This window comes from Mus pahari, chromosome 14, assembly GCF_900095145.1.
Source record: "Mus pahari chromosome 14, PAHARI_EIJ_v1.1, whole genome shotgun sequence".
NCBI classification, from domain to species: domain Eukaryota; kingdom Metazoa; phylum Chordata; class Mammalia; order Rodentia; family Muridae; genus Mus; species Mus pahari.
This window is the reverse complement of record NC_034603.1, coordinates 30799164-30821235: the sequence shown is the minus strand read 5'-3', so window position 1 is coordinate 30821235 and position 22072 is coordinate 30799164. Positions and strand designations below refer to the sequence as shown.

Here is a 22072-nt window from a genome sequence, read left to right as displayed (position 1 = left end):
GCCCAGGAATCCTACAAGTCCCGCCTCTGTCTGCCCTGCCCAGCCATTGGCTGCCAGCAACTTTACTTACCAATCAGAACCAACTGGGGGGCAGGGTCCCTCAGTGCAGACCTGCAGATTCTTGTGCAAAAAAAAAAAATGGGGACCCGAATAAACACAATATAAACATCATTAGGCCAAACCTACTATAGAGACCCTCACGCCATCCCTGTTGCAACAATGGGAAGATATACACATTGTTACACCCAACGCAAACACACGCACAACCCAAGACATCAGTCAAAGATGGTGATGCCCACATGGAGGATGCCAGCCCAAAGAAGGTAGCACCCATGCAGAGGCACTGGGTTGGCCAAGCGCCACCTAATCCCAGACTTTCTTATGCTGCTCACCCATCTCCACATCTTCTTTCTTTCCTCCCTCTCTTCCTCCCTCCCTTCCTCTCCTCCTCTCACCTTTCTTGGGGCACACAGGAATGACTGACAGGATTCAGGGACATGGAAAGTAGTAAGCTGACATCCATGGGGATCTCTCAGAGGCTCATCCCTACTCATCCATGGGGATCTCTCAGAGGCTCATCCCTACTCNCATCCATGGGGATCTCTCAGAGGCTCATCCCTACTCATCCATGGGGATCTCTCAGAGGCTCATCCCTACTCCACCACAGACTCCCTGTAGTGGAAGAGGCTGCATCTGCCCCATGAACAGAAGCACCAGGACAGTGAAGGCTGTAAGGTCCCCACATCTAGTAGTTTTGTGAGCTTCTCTTGACAAGGGCCCCAATATTCACCTCCAACCCTCTAGTGTCATCTTGTGGGGAATGGGATTCAGAGTCTGAGGCTCTCTGCCTCTGTGGGCTGTGGGGACTAGAAGAGGGACATAGGCAATGGGGCAGCTGAGGGGCACCTGGGCCCTGCAATGGGACATGTGAGCTGGGTAATGGGGGTTTGTCCTTTCCAGCATTCATAGTTGATCCTGCTCCATACTTCCTGACTGCCATCGTGGGTAGTCACACGGTTTCCTCCTGGTTCCTAATGTCCTGGCTGTTCCCATAACCTTCTTGCTCCTTTTCTATAGATTGGCCTATCCTGGAGATATAGACTTAACCTCAACAGATAGTCAGAGGTTCTGAGCAGAGGGCAGGAGATCCATTGGCAATTTAACTTGGATGGCATCTGGGACAGGCCAGGGCCATTTGTGTAGGGAAGCTCTTCTCCAGACCTAGTGACTCGGGCCCTTTTAGAAACTCTGAGGAGAAGGACTTTACTTCCCTGTGGCAGAAGAGATGATTTCAGAAATGCCCATAACAGGGACTTGCATCCCATGGTTGTGAGACTTGGACCCAGGAGAGGCAACATGGGTAAGTGGTTTAAGTTCTAACTGTAGGATGAGTGAGCCCCCGATGGCTGTCTGCTCAAATGAGGGCTTCTGCTTTGCAGAATATGTTCAGGTTCACGCAGAATGCTTATGACGGGGCTTCCTGGCAACTCCACCATGGAATGCCTTAGGATGTCTTCCCACTGCAGAGACCCTTGATTTCTTGAGTCTCCCTTTAGGATTCCCACAGGAAATTCACCTTTAGTCCCCTTGAACACCCCACCATGGTGCCTAGGAAGATAATGCCACAGCAGTATAAAATCTTGGATGGTGGAGAGTCTCGTGGCAGGGATAAAAATTTGTATCAAGAGAACTGTTGATAATGATAAAAATCAGGAAGGCTAGTCAAGGAACTAGGTTTAGCCTAGGAATCTAGAGAAAATTAGCCCACTATTTTTGGCTATAACATAAGCTGGGTAGTGGGGGAGTTTGGATAAAAGATTGGAATGCTTAAACCCTAACGCTGTCGTGGACCTATTTTGTAGGGGAAAATGTGGCCTGAGATGGTTTAAATTCTGGCTGTCATGGCCCACAAGCAAGTTGGGGGTGTCACACCAATGAGTATCAAAGAAGACACCTCTAATGTCCTTGATGACCTCAGCTTGTATCAAACCTCATATCCCAAAGGAGGAAAATGAAATACCTTTCCCACCCCCTAGAACCCTAACCTATCTACTATATATTCTCTCATCCACACCAAATCGTTCAGAGATGCACGTCGAGACCAGAAGTTGACCTTGGATGTCTTCCCTAGTCACTTTCCATTTCAGTTTACTGAGACTTGGTCCCTCACAGAACCCAGAGCTCTCCAATCCCACCTAGTCTAGCCAGCCAGCTTGCACCAGGGGCTCCTGTCTCCGCCTCCCAAGTGCTGGGATTGCAGGTGGGCTGCCAAACCCACACAGCTTTACCTGTGTGCTGAGGCCCAAACTCCGGTCCTCCTGCCTGAGCAGCCAGTGTGTCTCATCTCTACAGCTCTTAACTCTAGCTTTTGCGCTGGCTTAGCCCTGAGTTCTTGCTTCTCCGCTAAGGAGGAAAGGGGTGTCTAGGAGGAAACTGGAAAACACGCGTACAGTCTCCTGATCATGTGGTCAGAGTGCAGATGTGGCCCTCCCATATATGTAACCCACTGCCAAGGATGTAACCCAACACGGACAGACATAAGAAGATGAAGGAGACCTTCCCCGCAGGGTTGAACAGTTTCTAACAAAATAGTACAAATTCTGTGGCCATTTCATTTTTTACATCTTTTAGCTAACTAAAAGTACTAATCTTTATATGCCCAGTTCAAAGTGTGGGGTATACATGCACAGGTGCGTTTATACAAATATGAGTACACTAGGTTGACTTTTAACTTACACTTGTAACATTAGGACTGAGAGCTATTGCCTTCTCTGCCTGTGCTCTTCTCTTTAAAAAACAAAATGTAAAAAGTAAAAATAAGTTTTTCAAGATTCTTATTCCAGCCAATTTATAACCCCCAAAAAGGTAACGTGACCATTTAAAGCCAAGCAGTTGCTGTCCACTCAGCTAACCTTAGTGGTGGTCAGGTTACACACTGTGTCTTTGGGATTTACATTTTCTACTTTGATTCTGTTAAGTCTTTGGAAGTCCAGTTTTAGAATCAAAGATTGATCAATGCTGCTAAATAATAATAAGATCATCAGTGTCACTTTAAAACTATTGCTTCTCGGCCTTTTGGCTAAGATAAAGTATGACTATAAAACTGGTAAATGACAGATCTCAAATTCACAGAAGGTTTTCATTTAAATGTTTTTAATTTTTTAAAAATTTCGTGCGTGAGATTCACCTGCGTATATATAAATGACCCCATCCCTGAAGTACCCACAGAGGCCTGCAGAGGGAGTTATACTCTAGAACTGGTGTTCCAGACCATGGTTTGCAGCCATGTAGGTGCTGAGAATCAAATCAGGTGCTTTGCAAAATCTGTATGTGCCTGTAAGTGTGTGTGTGTGTGTGTGTGTGTGTGTGTGTGTGTGTGTGTATGTATATGGCTTTATGTATATAGGTTGTCAACATGTACTTATGTTTGTACATTGTTTACCTGGCGCCAAATTGACTTGGAAATTAGTTTCCACATACATTGAAATAGCTAAATTAGCCCACATTAATTTTAGTTTCTAGTGTAACCAGAGTTTTGAGACTAAAGTCTTGGAGTCTGATAGTCGCAGGCCCAGCTCCAGCATACTTGCATGAGTTTTAAATTTAAAATAGAAATGTTTAAGACAGAGGATGAGCAGTATATAAAATTGGGCAATCGTGGTCAGGGTGTTGTCTGGTTAATCACTGTCTCAGTTCTGGTTCTGAAACATGGTTCAAGAAATTTCTATCACTTGAGGAGATAAACGGGTTCTCAGGAAGTCACCGTTCTTGTTCCAGGGCACGGCTTTGCAGGCACAAGTCACTGTTTTTATCTCTCCTAGGATCCAAGACGAGTCAGTTAAGATAATGGCTCACTCTGTGCGTCACGTGCAAAGGGAGGCAGTGAGCTCAGAGGAAAGGAAATGGCGCAGAATGAAGCCAGGGACCAGAGTTCCATCCAGCCCTTTGGTGCACACAAATGACGAACAAGTGCTTTTTAAGCAAAAGCCATGTCCAAGAACATGTCATCAAGGCACTTAAATATCAAATGGATTAGTTGGTTTAAAGTGTCGGTAAGGAGAAGGGAAGGAAGGAAGGAGAGTGAGGGAGAGGTGGGGAGACGGAGGGAGGGAGAACCACTACCATGCTCTGCTGGATTCTGGACACAGTTATTTTACTTAAATGGTTGTTTTACTAAAAAAAGAAATGCTCTGGGGCTAGAGAGATGGCTCTGTGGTTAAGAGCAACAACTGCTCTTCCAAAGGTCCTGAGTTCAAATCCCAGCAACCACATGGTGGCTCGCAACCATCTGTAATGAGATCTGACGCCCTCTTCTGGAGTGTCTGAAGACAGCTACAGTGTACTTACATATAACAATAAATAAATCTTTAAAACAACAACAAAAAAAAAACTTTAAAAAAAGAAACACTCTCTAATGACAAATAAAATAAAAAAGGAAATATCAAATAAAAAGCAGACAAAAGTTATTGGTTTTGGAAATTTTTGATACAAAAGATTCAAGAAGAAAGGGTAGTGCTTTGAGATGAAAAATCATTTTAGATAGTAGCTTTGTCCTTAAAATAAAGGATTGATGTCAAATGGGAATAATAGAAAGAAAAGAAACTCAGAATACTTAAGCACACTTACACAAGTCCCAGGTAAGTCTCAGAGAAGATCTGTGAAAGATAAAACTTAAAGACACATACATGTGATCACATTTACTACAATTAAAGGTCATTATTTTTTTCCTATAATCAAATATTTATCGTTAGATATTTCTTTCATCAGCCAGTTTGCTCCGGATATTAGGGGAAAGCTGCAAACTGTGGCTTTTGGAGTTCCTGACAACAGAGATAAAACAAAAGATAATTCAAAAGACCCATGGGGAATGGTATAAACCCAGAACAAGACCAATTTATAAACTTATCCCTGGAAAAGCTGTATTTCCTCAGGTAGATTACAACCTACCACCTCAGAGAGTCCTCGAACTGAAGAAAGAGGAACCTAAACAGACGATGCTTATCATGTCTGTGGAAAGCCAGGAAACTAGAAATGAACTGCTCAAGGTAAGGTTATAAGGAACGGGGCTTCCTCACAATAAAGACTCACCATAAGGAATGACGTCACACTTCTGAAGGGAAGCTATGCCTCTGCGCCCTTGACTGCCTTTGAAGACTGACGCTCTAGCAAGTTGAGCAGAGAAGGCCATCAAGGCACTTCAGGTGACTCTTAACATGATATAACATGAAAGAAAAAGGTTAATTTTCTTTACAATGTTGGAACTTCATTTTCTGCTCTGACGATAGCCCAGAGCCCCTTACAAAATGAGCAAGTATTGTAAGCCGTATGGGTGGCAGTGTGCTAAAGTGTAAGATGCTATTGTGTCAACCACATTCTTGGGAAGTGTATTAGTCAGGGTTCTCTAGTGTCACAGAACTTACAGATAGTCTCTATATAGTAAAGGAATTTATTGATGACTTACAGTCTGCAGTCCAAATCCCAACAATGGTTCAGTAGTAGCTGTGAATGGAAGTCCAAGGATCTAGCAGTTGCTGAGTCCCACACGGCGAGAAGGTGAAAGAGCGAGAGCCAGACTCCCTTCTTCCAGTGTCCTTATATGGTCCCCAGCAGAAGGTGTAGCCCAGATTAAAGGTGTGTACCACCACACCTTTAATCCCAGATGATCTTGGACTCGGAGATCTCCCTGTCTTAATCTTCTGGATTCAATCACCACTGTGTCTCAAGATCTCCATACCAAGATCCAGATCAGAAACTTCTATCTCCCAGTCTCCAGATTAGGTTCACTGGTGAGCCTTCCAATTCTGGATTGTAGTTCATTTCAAATATAGTCAAGGTGACAACCAGGAATAGCCACTACAGGTAGCATCTTACACATTGCTCAAGCACAAGGTGTGACACTGGGAGTCCTCACCCAAAAGATACTAATTCAGTCATGTACATCTTTTGGGGGACATTAATCCTTTCCAGGATAGTATCCCCAGTCCTTAATCACCTCCCACTACTTCCCTACTAAAAAGTTCCACTGTCCCTGAAAAGCCCAACACCTGGGGACTTACTCCAGCCTTGGCGGACACACCATAACACCATGAGGAGCATCATCTATGTCTACTGCTGTCTTGTGATTCTTCCTCTGGGGTGTACATATCGCTGAGTGGTTTTTTTTTTTGTTATTTTGTTTTGTTTTGTTTTTTGAATCCATGCAAGTTCAACCCTCCAATTCCCAAACTCCCTGCCCAAAAAGCTTGAACCTCTCCAGACTTTTGTATTCTCTATTGTAAATAAAAGGCTACATGTTTGAAGCCCCTCTGCCTCTATGGTCCCTCTATGGAAATGATGCACTGTAGAGTCTCCATACCTATTGCAGTATAAGAATTGTCCGTATCAAGGATTATTCTGTATACAGTTAAGTTGGTGTTACTGGAACCGATTTTTTAAAGCCATACACAGGAACCTTCTACAGATGACTTCGGGTAATCTGGCCATACTCTGATACAAATTCATAGTCACTTTCCCCCTTAAATGTTTTATAAAAGTGTTGGCTCATTCTACTCTAGCACTTCCACTGAGAACAGGAGATGGGAGTTCCTGGGACAGGCTGCCAGTTTCCACACAACTCCTAAAAAGAAATAGTTGCAAGTTCAGCTTCCAGGAAAGAGAAAAGGAAGCAACTGAATAAGAGGAAAGGTGGGGAAAGGAAACAGGTGTCTTCCCTAACAGAAAATACACTATTGGGCAGATATTTAAAGAGAAATGGACACATTTAAGAGTTTAACCTCATATTTTGATGTCTGGCCATCAACAGCATCGGAGTATCCATCCTTTTCTCTCCACTTCTCCCACCAGAAATTGGATGCTTAAGGAAATTCAGGCCTGGAGCTGCAGCTCAGTGACACTTGCCTAGCATGTACAAGGCTCTAGAGTCAATCCATGCAGCTCTCAGATAAATAATAAGTAAATGCTGGCAGAAGACATAAATCCTTAAGCCTATCCATGACACACTCTCAGACTACCCCTGCTCCAGCCACTAAAAAGACACACCCAAACCTACTCTTTGTTCCTGGCATTCTGGGCCAGCTTATATATCCTCACTCTCCTTAGACGTCCTCTGAGTACACTTAGAAGTGAAGTATACCAAAATGTAACAAGGTAAAGCCACCATAGCTGACCACAGGAAGAGATGTGCTGTGGGAAATGACGATGTATTCACACAAAGATCTAGGGGAAGGTAGTGTTGGGACAAATTAGCCATGCGCATCTAATCTGGTTCTTCTATAAAGCATAATCTCCATCAGCACAGGAAGGAACAAGTGCAATTCTTTAGACATAGATCACCAAGGGCCATTGCCTCCCTCTGAGTTTCTTTCTCCCAATGGATCTAATGAGTCTGGAGCACAATGGGGCGTCCAGTAGGAACCCAGTGGGAATGAAGGAAGTAGAGGAAATGGGGTGTCTTCATATGGAAAGATGATGATGGTCACAGAGGGAGAAGCGGTGGAAGAGACAGGGAATGTAGGAGCAAAGACAGACGTGGAAGAGGGTACAGAGCATAGTAGAAACAAAGAAATGAGCACATTGAAGAGTTGCATGTAACAGTAGGATCTGGTGATTAGATGGCGAGAATCAAAAGTTGAATGTATTCTGGTTCTAGCGTATGCAAATGGTGCACTGGAGTAAATGAACGCACAGAGGTGGGGTTTTTTGGACACAGTGAGTTCAAAGTAGGTGGAACTTAACCACAGGCCCTTGAGAGTCCAACTTTTTTGACAAATGAACTTTTTTTTTTCCTTTCAAAGAACTTACTGCTCAGGTGTGTGGAAACTGGCTCAATATTTTCAGCTCTGCTCATACACGTTTTTTACGATTGCAAAATAGATGGAATACAAGACCATTGGGATAGATGAGAGTGCTACCTGGATCCTGCTCTGAATCTACAGCTTTCATATCGTTTGAAGACAAAAGATGAGTTTAAGGAGGGCAAAACCAAGGCTAAAAGCCACACACACATGCCAACAGTAAAGGAATTTGGACTGAAGCTACATAGACGTAATTGTGCAGACAAAGGTGCAGAGACAGACACTCTGTCTCCCACATCCCAACCTTCCGGTACTGCGGGATACCACGCACGATGCACCCTTTTCTCTCGCGAGAGGGAGAGATCCCGCTGTGCCGCTGAGCCACTCGTGGTCCCAACCTGCCAAGAAAGAGGGGTCTGGCAGCGCGCAGGTGCTTCTGGGAGTTGTAGTTCCTGGATTTGCCCCACAAAATGTCACGCATGCGCGACTCAGAGCAAACGGGAGAAGTTCGTAGCCTTTGTCAGGCCTGGGATGGGAGGTGAGTTTCTTGGTGGGATGCTGCGGTCCTCAGTTTACCTCGGCGGTGGTCCAGTGGTTGTTCTCTGCCAGGTGGGACTGGAATTTGTAGTTCTTGAGCTTCGTCCCCTTCCCTCCCCGCCCCACGAGCGGTCTGGGACCCCAGTGCAGACTGGAGAGCTTAACGGATCTGGAGGGGTTGTCTGTGCCCTCTACTTCTCAGGCACTCAGTCCCCTAGGGGACAGCTCCAGGAGCCAGAAACAGACAGGTGAGGACTCGGATTCAGGATGCTTTCCCTGGTTTCCAGGTCCCACATGATCTGAGCGACACTCTCTACAGAGCCCAAGAGGGAAGAAGTCCTTCGAGGCTCCGTGGACTGCTGACTTCGCTAACCAGAGAAAAGCAGGGCCTTGGGGGCATGGAAGAGGTGGTGATCATGGAGACGAGTTTGGCCGAATTGCCTCAGAAAAGAGGTAGAATTGCTCCTGGGTTGGTGTGCATCATGGAAGAGTGGAAATCTTCCTTTTGAAGGGGAAACCCACCGTTGTCGTGGGTTAAGTGGTTCTTGGGCAATGATGGCAACTTGTCAACGCTATCTTGAGGATAGGTGGGCTCTGAGACGTTGCAGGACTTACTATGGGTCAGTCCCTATTCCACTTAAGTGCACAATGGACCCACCAGTGCGGACATTGTCACAGTGTAGTCACAAGTTCTTCCAAATTACTGCCCCATCCTGGTTTCCATCGTGGATCCAAGAATTCAACTTTGTAGTTCACAAAAAAAAATATTTTTCCATACGTTATCCCACTTTATCCATAGTTACTGTGTGTGCTGTTTCAATACAGCACTCTCACGACCTGCTTCCCAGGCACGGAAGGTAGGGGCTGACTTCAGCACTAGGAGACCAGTGTGTCTTGAACTTCCCTCGGCGACCTACTGTGCCAAAATTTCCTCCAGGGGTCCTTTTTAGATTGCTAAATGTGACCTCGACCTCGACCTCAACCAATCAGAATTTGGAGGTGAGATCTAGCAATCTCCGCCTTAAGGAAGCTTTAAAGGGATTATTTTTTTCAACCATTGAGTCTACTTTAGGTAGATTATAATGGAAATTTACTTATTCTAGTTTGTAGACCACAGAGTTCTGTTTGAGGGGATGCATCATGAGTAGAGCAACTGAATTCAAGCCCAGAGGAGCAACGTGCCTGAGCATATTTTACAGTACTGGAAAGTAGCAGCTTGTTTTGGATTCCTTGTTAACAGGGAGTGTATCTGGTGGAGGGGTTTAGATTATACTGAGTAGAGAGCCAGGTCCAGACCCAGTCCCTACCACTTTCTTGCCCTTTAGCTCTGTCTTCCCCGGATTCTCTCCTTTCCCACGAGAAGAGTGCAGAAGGAGACGTGGCTGCTCTGAGACTCACAGCCAGATCCCAGGTGAGTCTCCATGGGGTTACTGAGATCAAATCCCACCTTGTGTCTCAGAGCACAGATGCACTCCCTTTGAGATGTGGCATTTCTTTGTCCACAGAGCCCATCTAGAGACCTGAGTTCTAATTCTAAGGAACCAATGGACTCAGTAGGAAATATTTTCTGCTTACCCATAGTACCTCTCTTCTCCATCTAGTATTTCTTGTCTCTCTACAGGCAGGTAAGCCACATTTCTCTTCTTTCCCCAACTCTGCTAATTTCTGTATTTGGTCATGTGGAAAGCTAATTTAAGGGTCATATAGTATATACTTCTTAAAACTTGCATTTCTCTAAGAGAAGCAGCACACATGAGGCTGTAAATAGGAGCTTCAGAAAACACCTTAAATGCTGAAGAGATGAGAATAATAATAATAATACCTACTCAGTTAAAACTTAGATATGGAATAGTCTGTGGTTGTTCTAGTTACAGTGTTCATACTGCATTCTGCAGCCCCAAAATCCCTCAGTCAGCCTCTTCTCGATATGTTTGTAAAAATGACTTCTGGCCCTTTTTGGACTTTCTGATCTGCCCTGTGAATCTTGCAGACTTAACCGCAGAGGCTTACATGCCATCTGAAGATACCCATCTTACACTGGCTTCTGCAAAGAGGTGTCTTTACTGACCAAACTAACTGGCTAGATAAAGGATTTAGGCAGTAACATAGAGAGCTAGCATGTCCATCTTGTCAACTTTTTTCTAAAACTCTGTGAGTTTTGCCCATGAGCAGGCTTTTTTTTTTTTCATGGCATCATCAAACAAGTGTAAGCTTACATCGCTAAGGTGGAAGGTTAGGCGTTCTCCTGCTGCTTATATTAATTCTAGCATTATATAAAGAGCCATTTTCTGCACCATTATTGATGTTGACCAGGTGTAATTGTTCGAGGAGTATAGCTGTGCGCACGAATGTAGACACATTCCACCTGTAACTCCAAGATGGAATCAGTTGTATCTGATGCCTCCCAGGCCTAAATCACCCAGCACAGAGGGACAGAAAAATCGGGGTACAGATACCAAAAGAAGAGCGAGTAGTTTCCATGCCTGGATACTAGATTGAGGGCTCTTATGTCATCATGGTGGATTGGATCTTTTATGGATATTTTTAAAGTCTGTTCTTTTTTAATGTTATTAGATTTTATTTAATGCTAATACTGGATATTTTGTGTTCAAATCTATCTGAGTTGATTGGGGTTTTCTCTATCTTTTTTCTTTTTTTTTTTTAAAGATTTATTTATTTATTATATGTAAGAACACTGTGGCTGTCTTCAGACACTTCAGAAGAGGGTGCCAGATCTTGTTACGGATGGTTGTGAGCCACCATGTGGTTGCTGGGATTTGAACTCAGGACCTTCGGAAGAGCAGTTGGGTGCTCTTACCTGCTGAGCCATCTCACCAGCCCTTCTATCTTTTTCTTACCAAGTTTAGAAAATATGTATATTAATTTTAGCTCTCGCTGATTTAATAAGCAGCACAGAATATGGATAGGTATAGGCTTGATAAGTTTCCTCCCCTTATCTCCTTCTACAGAGGATAACTGTCTGGTGATTACAGTACTGAATCCAGATAAAGTTTCAGCTTTTATCCTGTAATTCTCTTTATGAGTTTGTTCTGATATGTTTGATATGTTCTGATATGTTTGATATGATCTGTGTGCTCTTCTCTTGTATTTATGTGTTTTTAAAATACATTTTCAAGAGTGCCATGCATCTCCCAAGTGGTTAGCCATTTAAGACTGGGCTTGGCATTTTGCTCCTATTTCTGTTTTTATGTTCCAGTATAATTTGGCAGTTACCATCAGCTATGGCTTTATTATATTCCTATTGAGAAATTTACTAAAATCTACTTTGTTGGGTTGTGCAAATATTTCATGAGTGTTTAAATAGAAGGTGCTTTATGTCCAAGTCAGCACTTGTTACATTGTTTCAGCAAACTTGGAATATTGTTTCCATTCCCTATGGTTTTACTTGAAGAGGTACAGCATGTAGCCAACCTCTGCCTTTTGTAGATGTTGTTGTCGTTGTTGTTATCATTGTCAATGCAACAGAGATATATACCCTTATGGCATTTTCCTTGGAAGCACTTCAAATTATATCTGTAACCTTAATCAGCATATTACATTTCTAACTTAATGGCCTTTACCTTGAATTAATTCCACATTTCACCAGATTTGCTGCTCGCTGCCAGACCTCTCTGTCTTCCTGAAGACATCATGGTGTGTGTGTGTGTGTGTGTGTGTGTGTGTGTGTGTGTGTGTGTTTATTAAGGAGTTATAGGGGAAGTATACAGATATTCTCTTAGTTTCTCACTATGTGTATCTTAAATTCTTTGACATAAAAATGGTAATTTCTCAATGGTGCAAACACAGTCTTATTTCATGTTGAGTCTCACACTGTGCCTGGTACTCACTGAAAGTACGTAGACTATTGGAGATCATAGACTATTGGGGCTCTAAACACTATGAGAAAACCCACCGATTCCCCTGTTGAGTGCATCTCGGCCTTCTGCTTTATTTCCGTTAAGAACAGAATGAAAGGAAGAGGTATTGTTTTAGTCAGGTTTCCCTAGAAGAACAGAGCTGATAGAATGAACCTGCCTAAAGGAGCTTTATTAGGGTGGCTGAGAGACTGGTCCAGCTAGTCAGGCAGCAGCAGCTAGCTCCTGACAGAAAGACCAAGAGTCCAGTTCAGTCCATGAGGCTAGACTGGTGGTCAGAACGGCTAGTCTTCAGTATATGTCAGGATCTCAAAGAAGTCGGCTCCAGTGCCAGTGAAGGAATGTCTGGGCAGCAGGATTTATAGCCTGCCGGTGAGGCTGAGAGCAAAGCAAAAGCTTCCGTTTCCTACGTCTTTTATATCTGCAACCACGAGAAAGTGTGGTCCAGACTTAGGGTGGGTCTATTGAAGAGATACGGATGTAAGGTGGACTTCCTACCTCAAACCATCCAACGAACCGGAAAAAAAAAAAAAATCCCTCACAGGTGTACCCACCTGCTTGGGTTTATAGTTAATTCCTGATATAGCCAAGTTGACATCCAAGACTAGCCACCACGGGTATCAACTAAAAGATGATGAAAAAAAAAAAAAGTATATTTGTGTCTTAGGAAGCCGTGACATTCAAGGATGTGGCCATGGACTTTACACCAGAGGAATGGGGGAAGCTGGATCCTGCACACAGAGCCGTGATGCTGGAGAACTACAGGAACCTGGTCTCACTCTGTAAGAGCAGCTTCTTTCCCGTAGCTCGGAAATCCACTCAAGGGGCTGTCGCTACCTCACTGAGAATGAAATGCAGTAACAAGCCATCACTTTTCATTCAGTCGTGTTGCTTTTTGTTATAGGTACAGAGACAAAATTTAGAGCTAAGATGAAAGGATGGACTATCCAGAGAGTACCCCATTCGGGAGTCCATCCCATCATCAGCCACCAAACCTAGATACTAATGCTCATGCCAGCAAGATACTGCTGAAGGGACCCTGATATTGCGGCCTCTTGTGAGGCTATGCCAGTGCCTGGTAAACACCGAAATGGATGCTCACAGCCAGCTACTGGATGGAACACAGGGTCCCCAATGGAGGAACTAGAGAAAGTACCCAAGTACCTGAAGGGGGCCGCAACCCTGTAGGTGGAACAACAACAGGAACTAACCAGTACCCCCGGGGTTTGTGTTTCTAGCTGCATATGTAGCAGAAGATGACCTAATCGGCCATCAGTGGGAATAGAGGCTCCTTGGTCTTCCAAACTCTATATGACCTAGCACAAGGCAAGGCCTGGGCCAAGTAGTGGGAGTGGGTGGGTAGGGGAACAGAAGTGGGGGGAGGGGTATGGGAAACTTTCGGGATAGCATTTGAAATGTAAATAAAGAAAATAATAATAAAAAAAAAAGTATTGCTTTTTGGCATAGAGGAAGAAAATGTTTTATTTTGCTGGATGCTGGGAATTGACTCTGAGCCTTGCATGTACTAAGCATACACACTGCCACTGAGCTGGAGCCCCACCCCGTTCTGTTCTAGACCCTTGGTATCTGTGTATCAGAGTCAAATAACCCCCTACTGTACGCTAGCTTCAGGGGGAGGAACTTAGGAAAGCAAAGGTGCCATTGGGATTTTGTGTGTTTGTTTATAATCAGTGGACTTGTCTGTGCCCTGTCTTAACTAGTCATTTAGCATCCTCCTATGTGGCCAAGGTGACCATCCGCAGCTCTGGGCATAGGTTACTCTTCCAGTTAGAGAGCTGAACAAAAAACAAGGAGACACTTTCATTTTGAAGATTCAACTAATAGGCATACATCCATCTGGGAAACAGAATAGGGCAGGAAGAGGGGGGTGCCCGTGGCCCATTTTGGATCCTTTGTGCATCACTCTGTGTGTGTGAGCATGCGAGCACACATATGTAGGTGCACTTTATTTGAGGGTGGAACAGACTATGGTGGCCTCATTTAATAAATCCTGAAAGAAATTCTAGTAATTGGAAAAGGAAGAAAGGAAAAAACATCAGAAGACAAAAACGGTGCTTGCAGTCATAGCTTGAGGATAACCCTGAAGACTTACATCATTCATATTCTTTCCCGAGTTCGTATTGTTCCCCTTGGGCAATAAGGAAACTGAAAGACTTGTCTTCCTTTACAACAAATTTGTCTTTACAAACTCTGTTGAGCCTTGCACCAGTCTTAGACTCTTGCAGACATTTTAAGTTCCATTTGGAGGTTCTCTTCCTTCACCCCAGCTGGCCTCACAACATCCTGTCTCTGTAGCTGCAGGGCATGGGCCTAAATTCCAGCAGTGATCTCTGTGCCCACCATAAAGACTCGTTTCATTCATTTTACTCTCTTCCTTTCCTTTTCTTTTAATAAACAGGGCTCCCCATTTCCAAACCTGATAACTGTAATTCGGAAGATGGAAAAGAACCGTTGGCGCTTGAGAAGTCTCCCAAGGGCAGTGACTCAGGTAGGTAGGCCGATGGGGCTTCGGAGGCGTCAAGAGTGAACAAGTGCACTTTTCCAAGCTTAGAGAGCATTAGAAGTGCCTGTGCACCTTGGTTGTCAAAATATTTGAAAATCTGATGTTTTTTAAACATATGTCAAAATAAAATAACCATCACTGAAATTAAACATGTTTTCTTTCACTCTCCTCTCCTTTCTTTCCTTTACCTTTTTTTTAACAGTAAAAAATACATAAAAGCATTGTTTCTATGAATTTTTGCAAGTTGAACACATCCATGTAACTACTGCCTAGATCAAGAAAGAACTAGTCTCCTGAGAAGTACTCTTAGGCCCGGTGTTCAATCCCCTTTCCCTAGGGAGACCTTGGTAACACCGATGGTTAGTTCTGATGTCTGGTGACCCTTATTTTAATGGAATCACTGTGTGTTCTCTGAGTCCGGTGTCCATCCTTCCTGAGCTTTCCCAGTGAGATAGAGTCACGTTGCGGCATGTTGGTGAGATTAGCTCACTGAATGTGCTCCATAGTCTTCCATCATTGCAGTATCCCAGTTTCCCCATTCTCCTGCAGACAGGCATTTGGAGAGTTTGGGTTATATGAACACTGCTCCTGTATATATTCTTCCACATACCTTTTGATGAACGTGTGTGTGTGTGTGTGTGTGTGTGTGTGTGTGTATGTAAAATGTACATATTGCCACAGAGGTTTACAAAATCTTTCCAATTATGTCTCCACTGGAAGAAATCCCAACTTCTAGTTTTTCCACATGTTTATCAACAGTTAATATTATCTGTGTTTATTTTAGCCATTTCTACAGATAAGTCATGTCTTTTGCTTTTTAAGAAATTAAAATTTTAGCAATTCAGACAAAGGCTTAATTCTCCCATTCTCTAGTAGTAGCCACTTTGTCTTGAAGTTGGTACGGATTATTCTTGTATTTGCATGTGCAGGTATATGTATGCACATGCTTATATATAGGTAAAAATGTATGCTTTATTGCTACAGTTTTTCTGTGATCATTTTTAAGCTCCACTATTTCATTTTGTTTTCAGTCTATGTTAATATGTAATGAATTGTACTTTTTTTTTTCTTTCAAACAATACGGAGTGTGGAGGCAGTGCATTGTGTGGATAAACTGGACAGTTGCTTTTACCTGCTGGCCATTAGCAGAGCAGCATGATTATCTTTTACTTGTGTTCCTCTTGAGAACTGACCTTAAGGTCGATGCCTAGAAGAAGATATATGGGACTTAAAGTATCACATACTTGCTTATTGGCCACCAGTTGGCTCAGTGGCCCTTGTCCATCTTGTAAAAAATGCCACTTACTGTTCATTTGCATTTCTCTGAGTGCTAAGTCTGAACCACGTGAGCACTTGTGATTATTGCCTATTCAAGGTTTCTTGATTTGTTAGAGCTATTTGTGTATTTTAGACCCTAATGCTTGATGGAAGTGGTGTTACAAATGAGGAGGAAATCGACTCTTCCAGTTTGGGGTATATTTAATAGCCCCAAAGTTAGTAAACTTTAAAATTTCAAGGTCAGAGTTACTGATTTTTTTTTCATTCCTAGGATTGGTACCCAAAGCCTTGTACAGACTCAGTGAGCACTCTACCCTCGAGTTACATCCCCCCGCTCTTACTAATTTCTTTAAGATTTCATCTTAGGGGCCAGAGAGATGGCTCAGAAGTTCAGGATGCATACTTTCTTGTTGAGGACCTGAGTTTGATTCTCAGCACCCCTGTCAGGCAGCTGACACCTGTCTGTGACTCCAGTTCCAGGGGATCCAAAGCCTCTGGCAACTGTGGGCATCTGACTCACACATCCACATCCACACATGGACACACACACACCCACACACACACACACACTATTAAAATAATTTAAAAAAACATTTACTTTTACTTTACATGTATGAGTGTGGGCATGGCGAGAGTGTTGGATTCCCTAGTACTGAAATAACAGAGCATTCTGAACCTCCCTGTGGATCCTAGAGAATGAACCTGGGTCCTCTGCCATAGCAGCAAGTGCCCTTAACCATTGAGCCATCTTTTTCCCTCCTTGCATTATATTTCTGATCACCTTTCTCCCATCCGATTCTCCTGGCTAGAGCTCTTCACCTTCATACTTATTCCCCTCAATTTCCTTCTTATTTTACAAACCATCCAGTAAGAGTGTCAGACCTCCTAATTCCACAAAGGCATGCTTCCATCTTGATTAATCTTTACCTGCTATAGGACTGTGTTACTGTTGAGCACAGAAAACAAAGAACATTTGCATTTGCAATGTCTTTTCAGACGTGGAAACCAGACCTGAGAGCAAGGAGTCAACTTCAGTGCTAGACTTTTCTAAAGAAGAGTCAGACAGACTGACACAAAATACTGCTTCTGACTCCGACATTGAAACTGCTCTTGAATGTGAGCGTTGGTTAGAGCATCAGCAAGGGAATTGGGAGCAGTACCCAAGACAAATGTCCGCTCACAGGAACTCCTTCCCTGTGGAAGAAGATGGCGAACGTGATGTATATTGGAAAAGCTTCAGTCAGAAACCTCTCCTTACAACTGATGACAGAGACCCCAAAGGATCCTGGAACTTTCACACGCTTGGGAAAAGACTGAAGCAGAAATCAAAGTTAATGACAAAGCAGAGACCTTATAAAGAGAAAAAACCTCATAAGTGCGATGAGTGTGGTGAACTCTTCACTTACCGTTCAGTACTTATCCGACACCAGAGAGTTCACACTGGAGAGAAACCCTATACCTGCAGTGAGTGCGGGAAGTCCTTTAGCCACAGAGCCAATCTAACTAAACATCAGAGAACCCACACTAGAATTCTCTTCGAGTGTAGGGAGTGCAAGAAAACCTTCATAGAAAGTTCATCCCTTGCAGTACATCAGAGAATTCACATTGGGGAGAGACCTTATGAATGCGCCGAGTGTGGGAAAGGCTTTAACCGAAGTACACACCTTGCCCAGCATCAGCTGATTCATACTGGGGTGAAGCCTTATGAATGTAACGAATGTGACAAAGCTTTCATTCATTCTTCAGCTCTCATTAAGCATCAAAGAACTCATACTGGAGAGAAGCCCTATAAATGTCAAGACTGTGGGAAAGCCTTTAGCCACTGCTCATCTCTTACGAAGCACCAGAGAGTTCATACAGGAGAAAGGCCGTATGAGTGTAGCGAGTGTGGGAAGACCTTTAGTCAGAGCACGCACCTTGTTCAGCACCAGAGAATTCACACTGGAGAAAAGCCCTACGAATGTAACGAATGTGGGAAAACATTTAGCCGGAGCTCAAATTTTGCAAAGCATCAAAGAATTCACATCGGAAAGAAACCCTATAAATGTGGAGAATGTGGGAAAGCCTTCATTCATTCGTCAGCTCTTATTCAACACCAGAGAACTCACACTGGAGAGAAGCCTTTCAGGTGTAACGGGTGTGGGAAAAGCTTCAAGTGCAGCTCATCCCTCATCCGACATCAAAGAACTCACACTGAAGAGCAACCCTGAAAAGTGATGAGTGTTAGGTGAAGGTTGGCTTTAATCGCTGTGTTTAATATTTGATTGTTGAAATAGAGGGACCATAATATGACCCTGGGGTGTGTCTGTGTGTGCATGATTTCACTTGTCCAGTGTAGAACTCTGAACAGCAGATGGGAAATCCCTTCTACCCACTGGCTTGATAATAGTGAAAGCCTCTGGCTGTAGTTCTCAAAATTTTTGTTCCCGGTTTTCCAAATGCCAAATTTTAAATTCGAGAAATGTTTGGGAGACAGTAAAACTGAATATCGTGAAATCTGGTTTTACTGTGCTTAGTCATAGCAGGGACTGCTGAAGCCTCTCATTTAGTGAGGGAACCTTTTACTTTGTAGATTAGGCTTGAGACATACAGCCTTATCCTCAGGAAGACACAGTTGAGTTATTGTAAACTCAAAGACAGACAGACCCATAGTATCGTTTCCTTCAAGAGTAATTTCTGTATTTAAAAACTAAGTGGAGGTTGAGAGGTGAAAACTGCTTAGGGTTCCATCCCCCACAAAGAGCGCTGTCTAATTTGATGAACTTAACTAAATGTACTTACAAAAGGTTCTAGGTTGGGTTTACATGAACTGTATTGGTCATTGATTCACATAAATGGCATTGCTATCCTTTAGTTTTGAAGATTCTCTAGTTCCCTTGGATCTACGCTACGGTACCTAATAGATCAGAGTCTTCCCTTGCCTTTTTGTGCCAAGGTCCTCTTTTCTCATCTTTGCCATTCATAGAGCCCTTGGCTTTGTATAATCAGATCATCAAGGAGAGTTGATCCCGGTAGACTATTGAGCATTTGGTGAAGTGTGCTCTGTGACTTTTAGGAAGCTCTCTGGGTGTGTTGCAGTTTGAACATATCTGAAAAGTTGATAATGGTCAATGTATTATTTGATTTAGGGTCCCAGTCAAGAAGAACACTGAAGCAATTGTGTGGCGGCCTGGCATACTCTCAAGTATGGAAAAAGCTCACAGGACAGCCCTGAAGTGACTTACCCAAGGATAACATCTTTTTCTCCCACTTATCTGGCTTTCATGCTTGCTCACATTATTTTATTATTCTTATCTTCCATACATTAGTTGGTCTTTATCCCTGACCTCTAAAGTAAACACGACATGAAATCATAGTGATCTATTACTATAAGTGACAGATGTGACCAAAAGCCATTGATTGGATGAGAAACACAAAAAACAAAAGCTCAAGTAACTATTGAGTAAAACAATACACAGTGCCAGCTTTTTATTATTCTATTCTGTATTAGTTTATATGGGAATAAAATTATAGGAAAAGTAATCGCAGGTTTTTAGTTTTTTGCCTTCCTATACCATTCTATTTTATGTTCTTGCCCTCTGTCTGTCACTGTAAAGAGACACCATGACCATGGCAACTGTTATACAGGAAAACATTGAATTGGGTTTGGCTTACAGTTCAGAGGTTTGGTCCGTTTTCATCATGGTGGGAAGCATGGGGGCATCCAAGCAGACATGGTGCTGAAGGAGCTGAGCGTTCTATATCTAGGTACACAGGCAGCAGGAAGAATGAGCGAGCCACTAGGCCTGGCTTGAGCTTCTAAAGTCCCAAAGCTTGCTCCCTAAGTGACACAACTCTTCCCAACAAGCCACACCTATTCCAACAAGCCTACAGGTACTAACAATGCTGTTCCCTATGAGTCTGTGGGAGCCATTTTCATTCAGACCTCCACACCCTCCCTCTGTTGTTCATTTCAACAGACTTTGCATTCTATGACTAAAGCAAGCCAAAGATCCCACTTAATACCATCATCCTGGTGATAAAGTTTCAACACTTGAATCTTGGAAGGACATATTTGGTCCATTGCAGATCATCTCCTAACTCTTGTAATATTTTATGTTCAGCCCTGTGCTAGATCACCCACATCAAGGAGGCAGAAAGAAGGATAAACCCATAAGAAATCAGTTGGAGTAGAAAAGTTGTGATGAACTTGCCCTTCACTAGGAAATGAGCCCATTCTACCCTCTTAAGGCAGATTGATAAGCAGGGTGGAGCAAATGAACAGAGCCCCTGCAAAAGCGCAGGAGCTCAGCAGTCCTCTCAAGCTACTTAGGTTTTTACTTTTTTCCTTTTGCCTCAAAAGGGAAGCTGTCCATCCCTTGGCTGCCTTCCCTCTCCACACCAGCTGCTCCTCAGCCCACCAGGACTGAACCCTACGCTAGGGCCATGTAGCAGGACAGCCCCTCAGATGAGGTCAGCAACATGGAAATGTTGAAAGTCTCAGTGTCTCGAAGAGTCCTCTGGTCCTGTCACCGTGTTGATAACCCCACCCTTAAGGCCAAACCGACCACCTAGGCAGATTCTGAGGATGTCATTTTCCCTGTTGGTGGGAAGGTCAAAATGGATGACTAAGGGAGCCTGCCTCTGGCCTAGGTCAAGAAAGGTACTATAGCCATCGGAGGACGCTACCTATCCTGACTAAGCAGATATAGATGTAGGCAGCCAGAGGAGAGCAAAGGAAATAAGTATTCCTTGTTCACCAAAGACCTGGGGCATGCCTGGCTTTCTTCCAAGTTGCTACGTTCCTGAAAGGGGCGCACAGTCAGTCCTTTGGTGAGGGAATCACCTTGGACAATTGACTTGATTTTTAAGGTTACAGGATATTGGGAGCAGTAGAGTGGGAGAATAAGAGAAGAGAAATGGCATACGGAAGTATTCCTAGCCTTAGAACGCTACTGTATATCTCTAATTTTGTCAGCTAAGACCTCTTCAGTATCCTCAAAGCTTAGATGGAGCAATTCAACTGGAGGCTAAAATCTTACTAATGAAGTAAGCCCAATGCGAGCTTTCCAAAGTTGAGTCTGATTTCTCCCATCCCCACTTAGCAAATGTGTGCTCTAAAAAAAAACTACATTATATAAATAGGACAGCAATGCCTATAAAGGATCTGATATACATTAAGCAATCCAACTACCCAGGTGCTCCCATATGCTCATGTGTGCTCTCAAACACTTGTATTCTTTATCACTTAAATTGTACTTGTTACATATCTTTAAAATACACATTTTTAATGAAGCAGCTACACATCCATCAGAACGAATTACTTAAGTACTTCTTACCAGTCTGGGTTTACAGACGTCAATGTGGCAGCGCTGTTTGCTGGCCCCTCTTATAGTTTGTTTCCAGTACTTCCATTCTCACATCTCTTTTTTGGTTTGGTTTGGTTTGTTTGTTTGTTTGTTTGTTTGTTTGTTTGTTTGTTTTTTGAGACAGGGTTTTTCTGTACAGCCCTGGCTGTATTGGAACTCACTCTATAGACCAGGCTGGCCTCAAACTCAGAAATCTGCCTGCCTCTGTCTTCCAAGTGCTGGGATTAAAGACATGTGCCACCAATGCCAGGCTTTCACATCTCTTGAGATGTTGCAGAAACTGTCTTTTTTCCCCTTCTGAATATCATTAAACAGGATCCATTTTATCGTTCCAGAGACTGGAGTTTGCAGCTTAAATCATTCCAAAGGATTTGCTTTAAGTTAGTTCCTTGTGGGACTCTGGCCCTTTGCATTTCACTATTTGTCCTTTTTATTATGTCTTATATTCAACATAACTACATGTTTGATTTTGAATATGACTCTTGGAAGTTTTAATTATTTCCTATGTCCTGAATTTGATTGCTCTAATGGCCTGTCATAAAGATGTTTAGATAGATAGATAGATGGATAGATAGATAGATAGATAGATAGATAGATAGATAGATAGTCAGAAGTTTATGTACAATAATTTTAAATTATAATGTGTATACTTTTAAAGATAAAGAAAGGGCTGAGAACATGGTGGTATTTGCCTTTAATCTAAGGAGGCAGAGGCAA

The 22072-nt window shown here is 43.2% G+C and overlaps 1 protein-coding gene and 1 non-coding gene across 4 annotated transcripts; one reads left to right on the top strand and one right to left on the bottom strand.

Moving 5' to 3' along the window:
* The first annotated feature begins 8238 nt into the window (after positions 1–8238).
* Znf286a (zinc finger protein 286A) lies at positions 8239–19529 on the top strand. Of its 3 annotated transcripts, none has more exons than XM_029546329.1 (6): positions 8239–8331; positions 8618–8783; positions 9656–9741; positions 12877–12987; positions 14625–14714; positions 17004–19529. In XM_029546329.1, the coding sequence occupies exons 4-6, from the start codon at positions 12900–12902 to the stop codon at positions 18215–18217; spliced, it is 1392 nt and encodes a 463-aa protein (XP_029402189.1). In that variant the 5' UTR covers positions 8239–8331; positions 8618–8783; positions 9656–9741; positions 12877–12899; the 3' UTR covers positions 18218–19529. The 3 variants fall into 3 exon arrangements, with proteins under 3 accessions (XP_029402189.1, XP_021069577.1, XP_029402190.1); XM_021213918.2 differs by having other exon boundaries at positions 12873–12987; XM_029546330.1 differs by lacking the exons at positions 8239–8331; positions 8618–8783 and adding an exon at positions 9836–9955 and having other exon boundaries at positions 9655–9741; positions 12873–12987; positions 17004–18294.
* A 1167-nt stretch (positions 19530–20696) lies between these two features.
* Positions 20697–20839, bottom strand: LOC115065412. Its single transcript, XR_003845203.1, has one exon. It is a non-coding gene; the product is annotated as a small nucleolar RNA SNORA67 (small nucleolar RNA).
* Positions 20840–22072: the final 1233 nt, after the last annotated feature.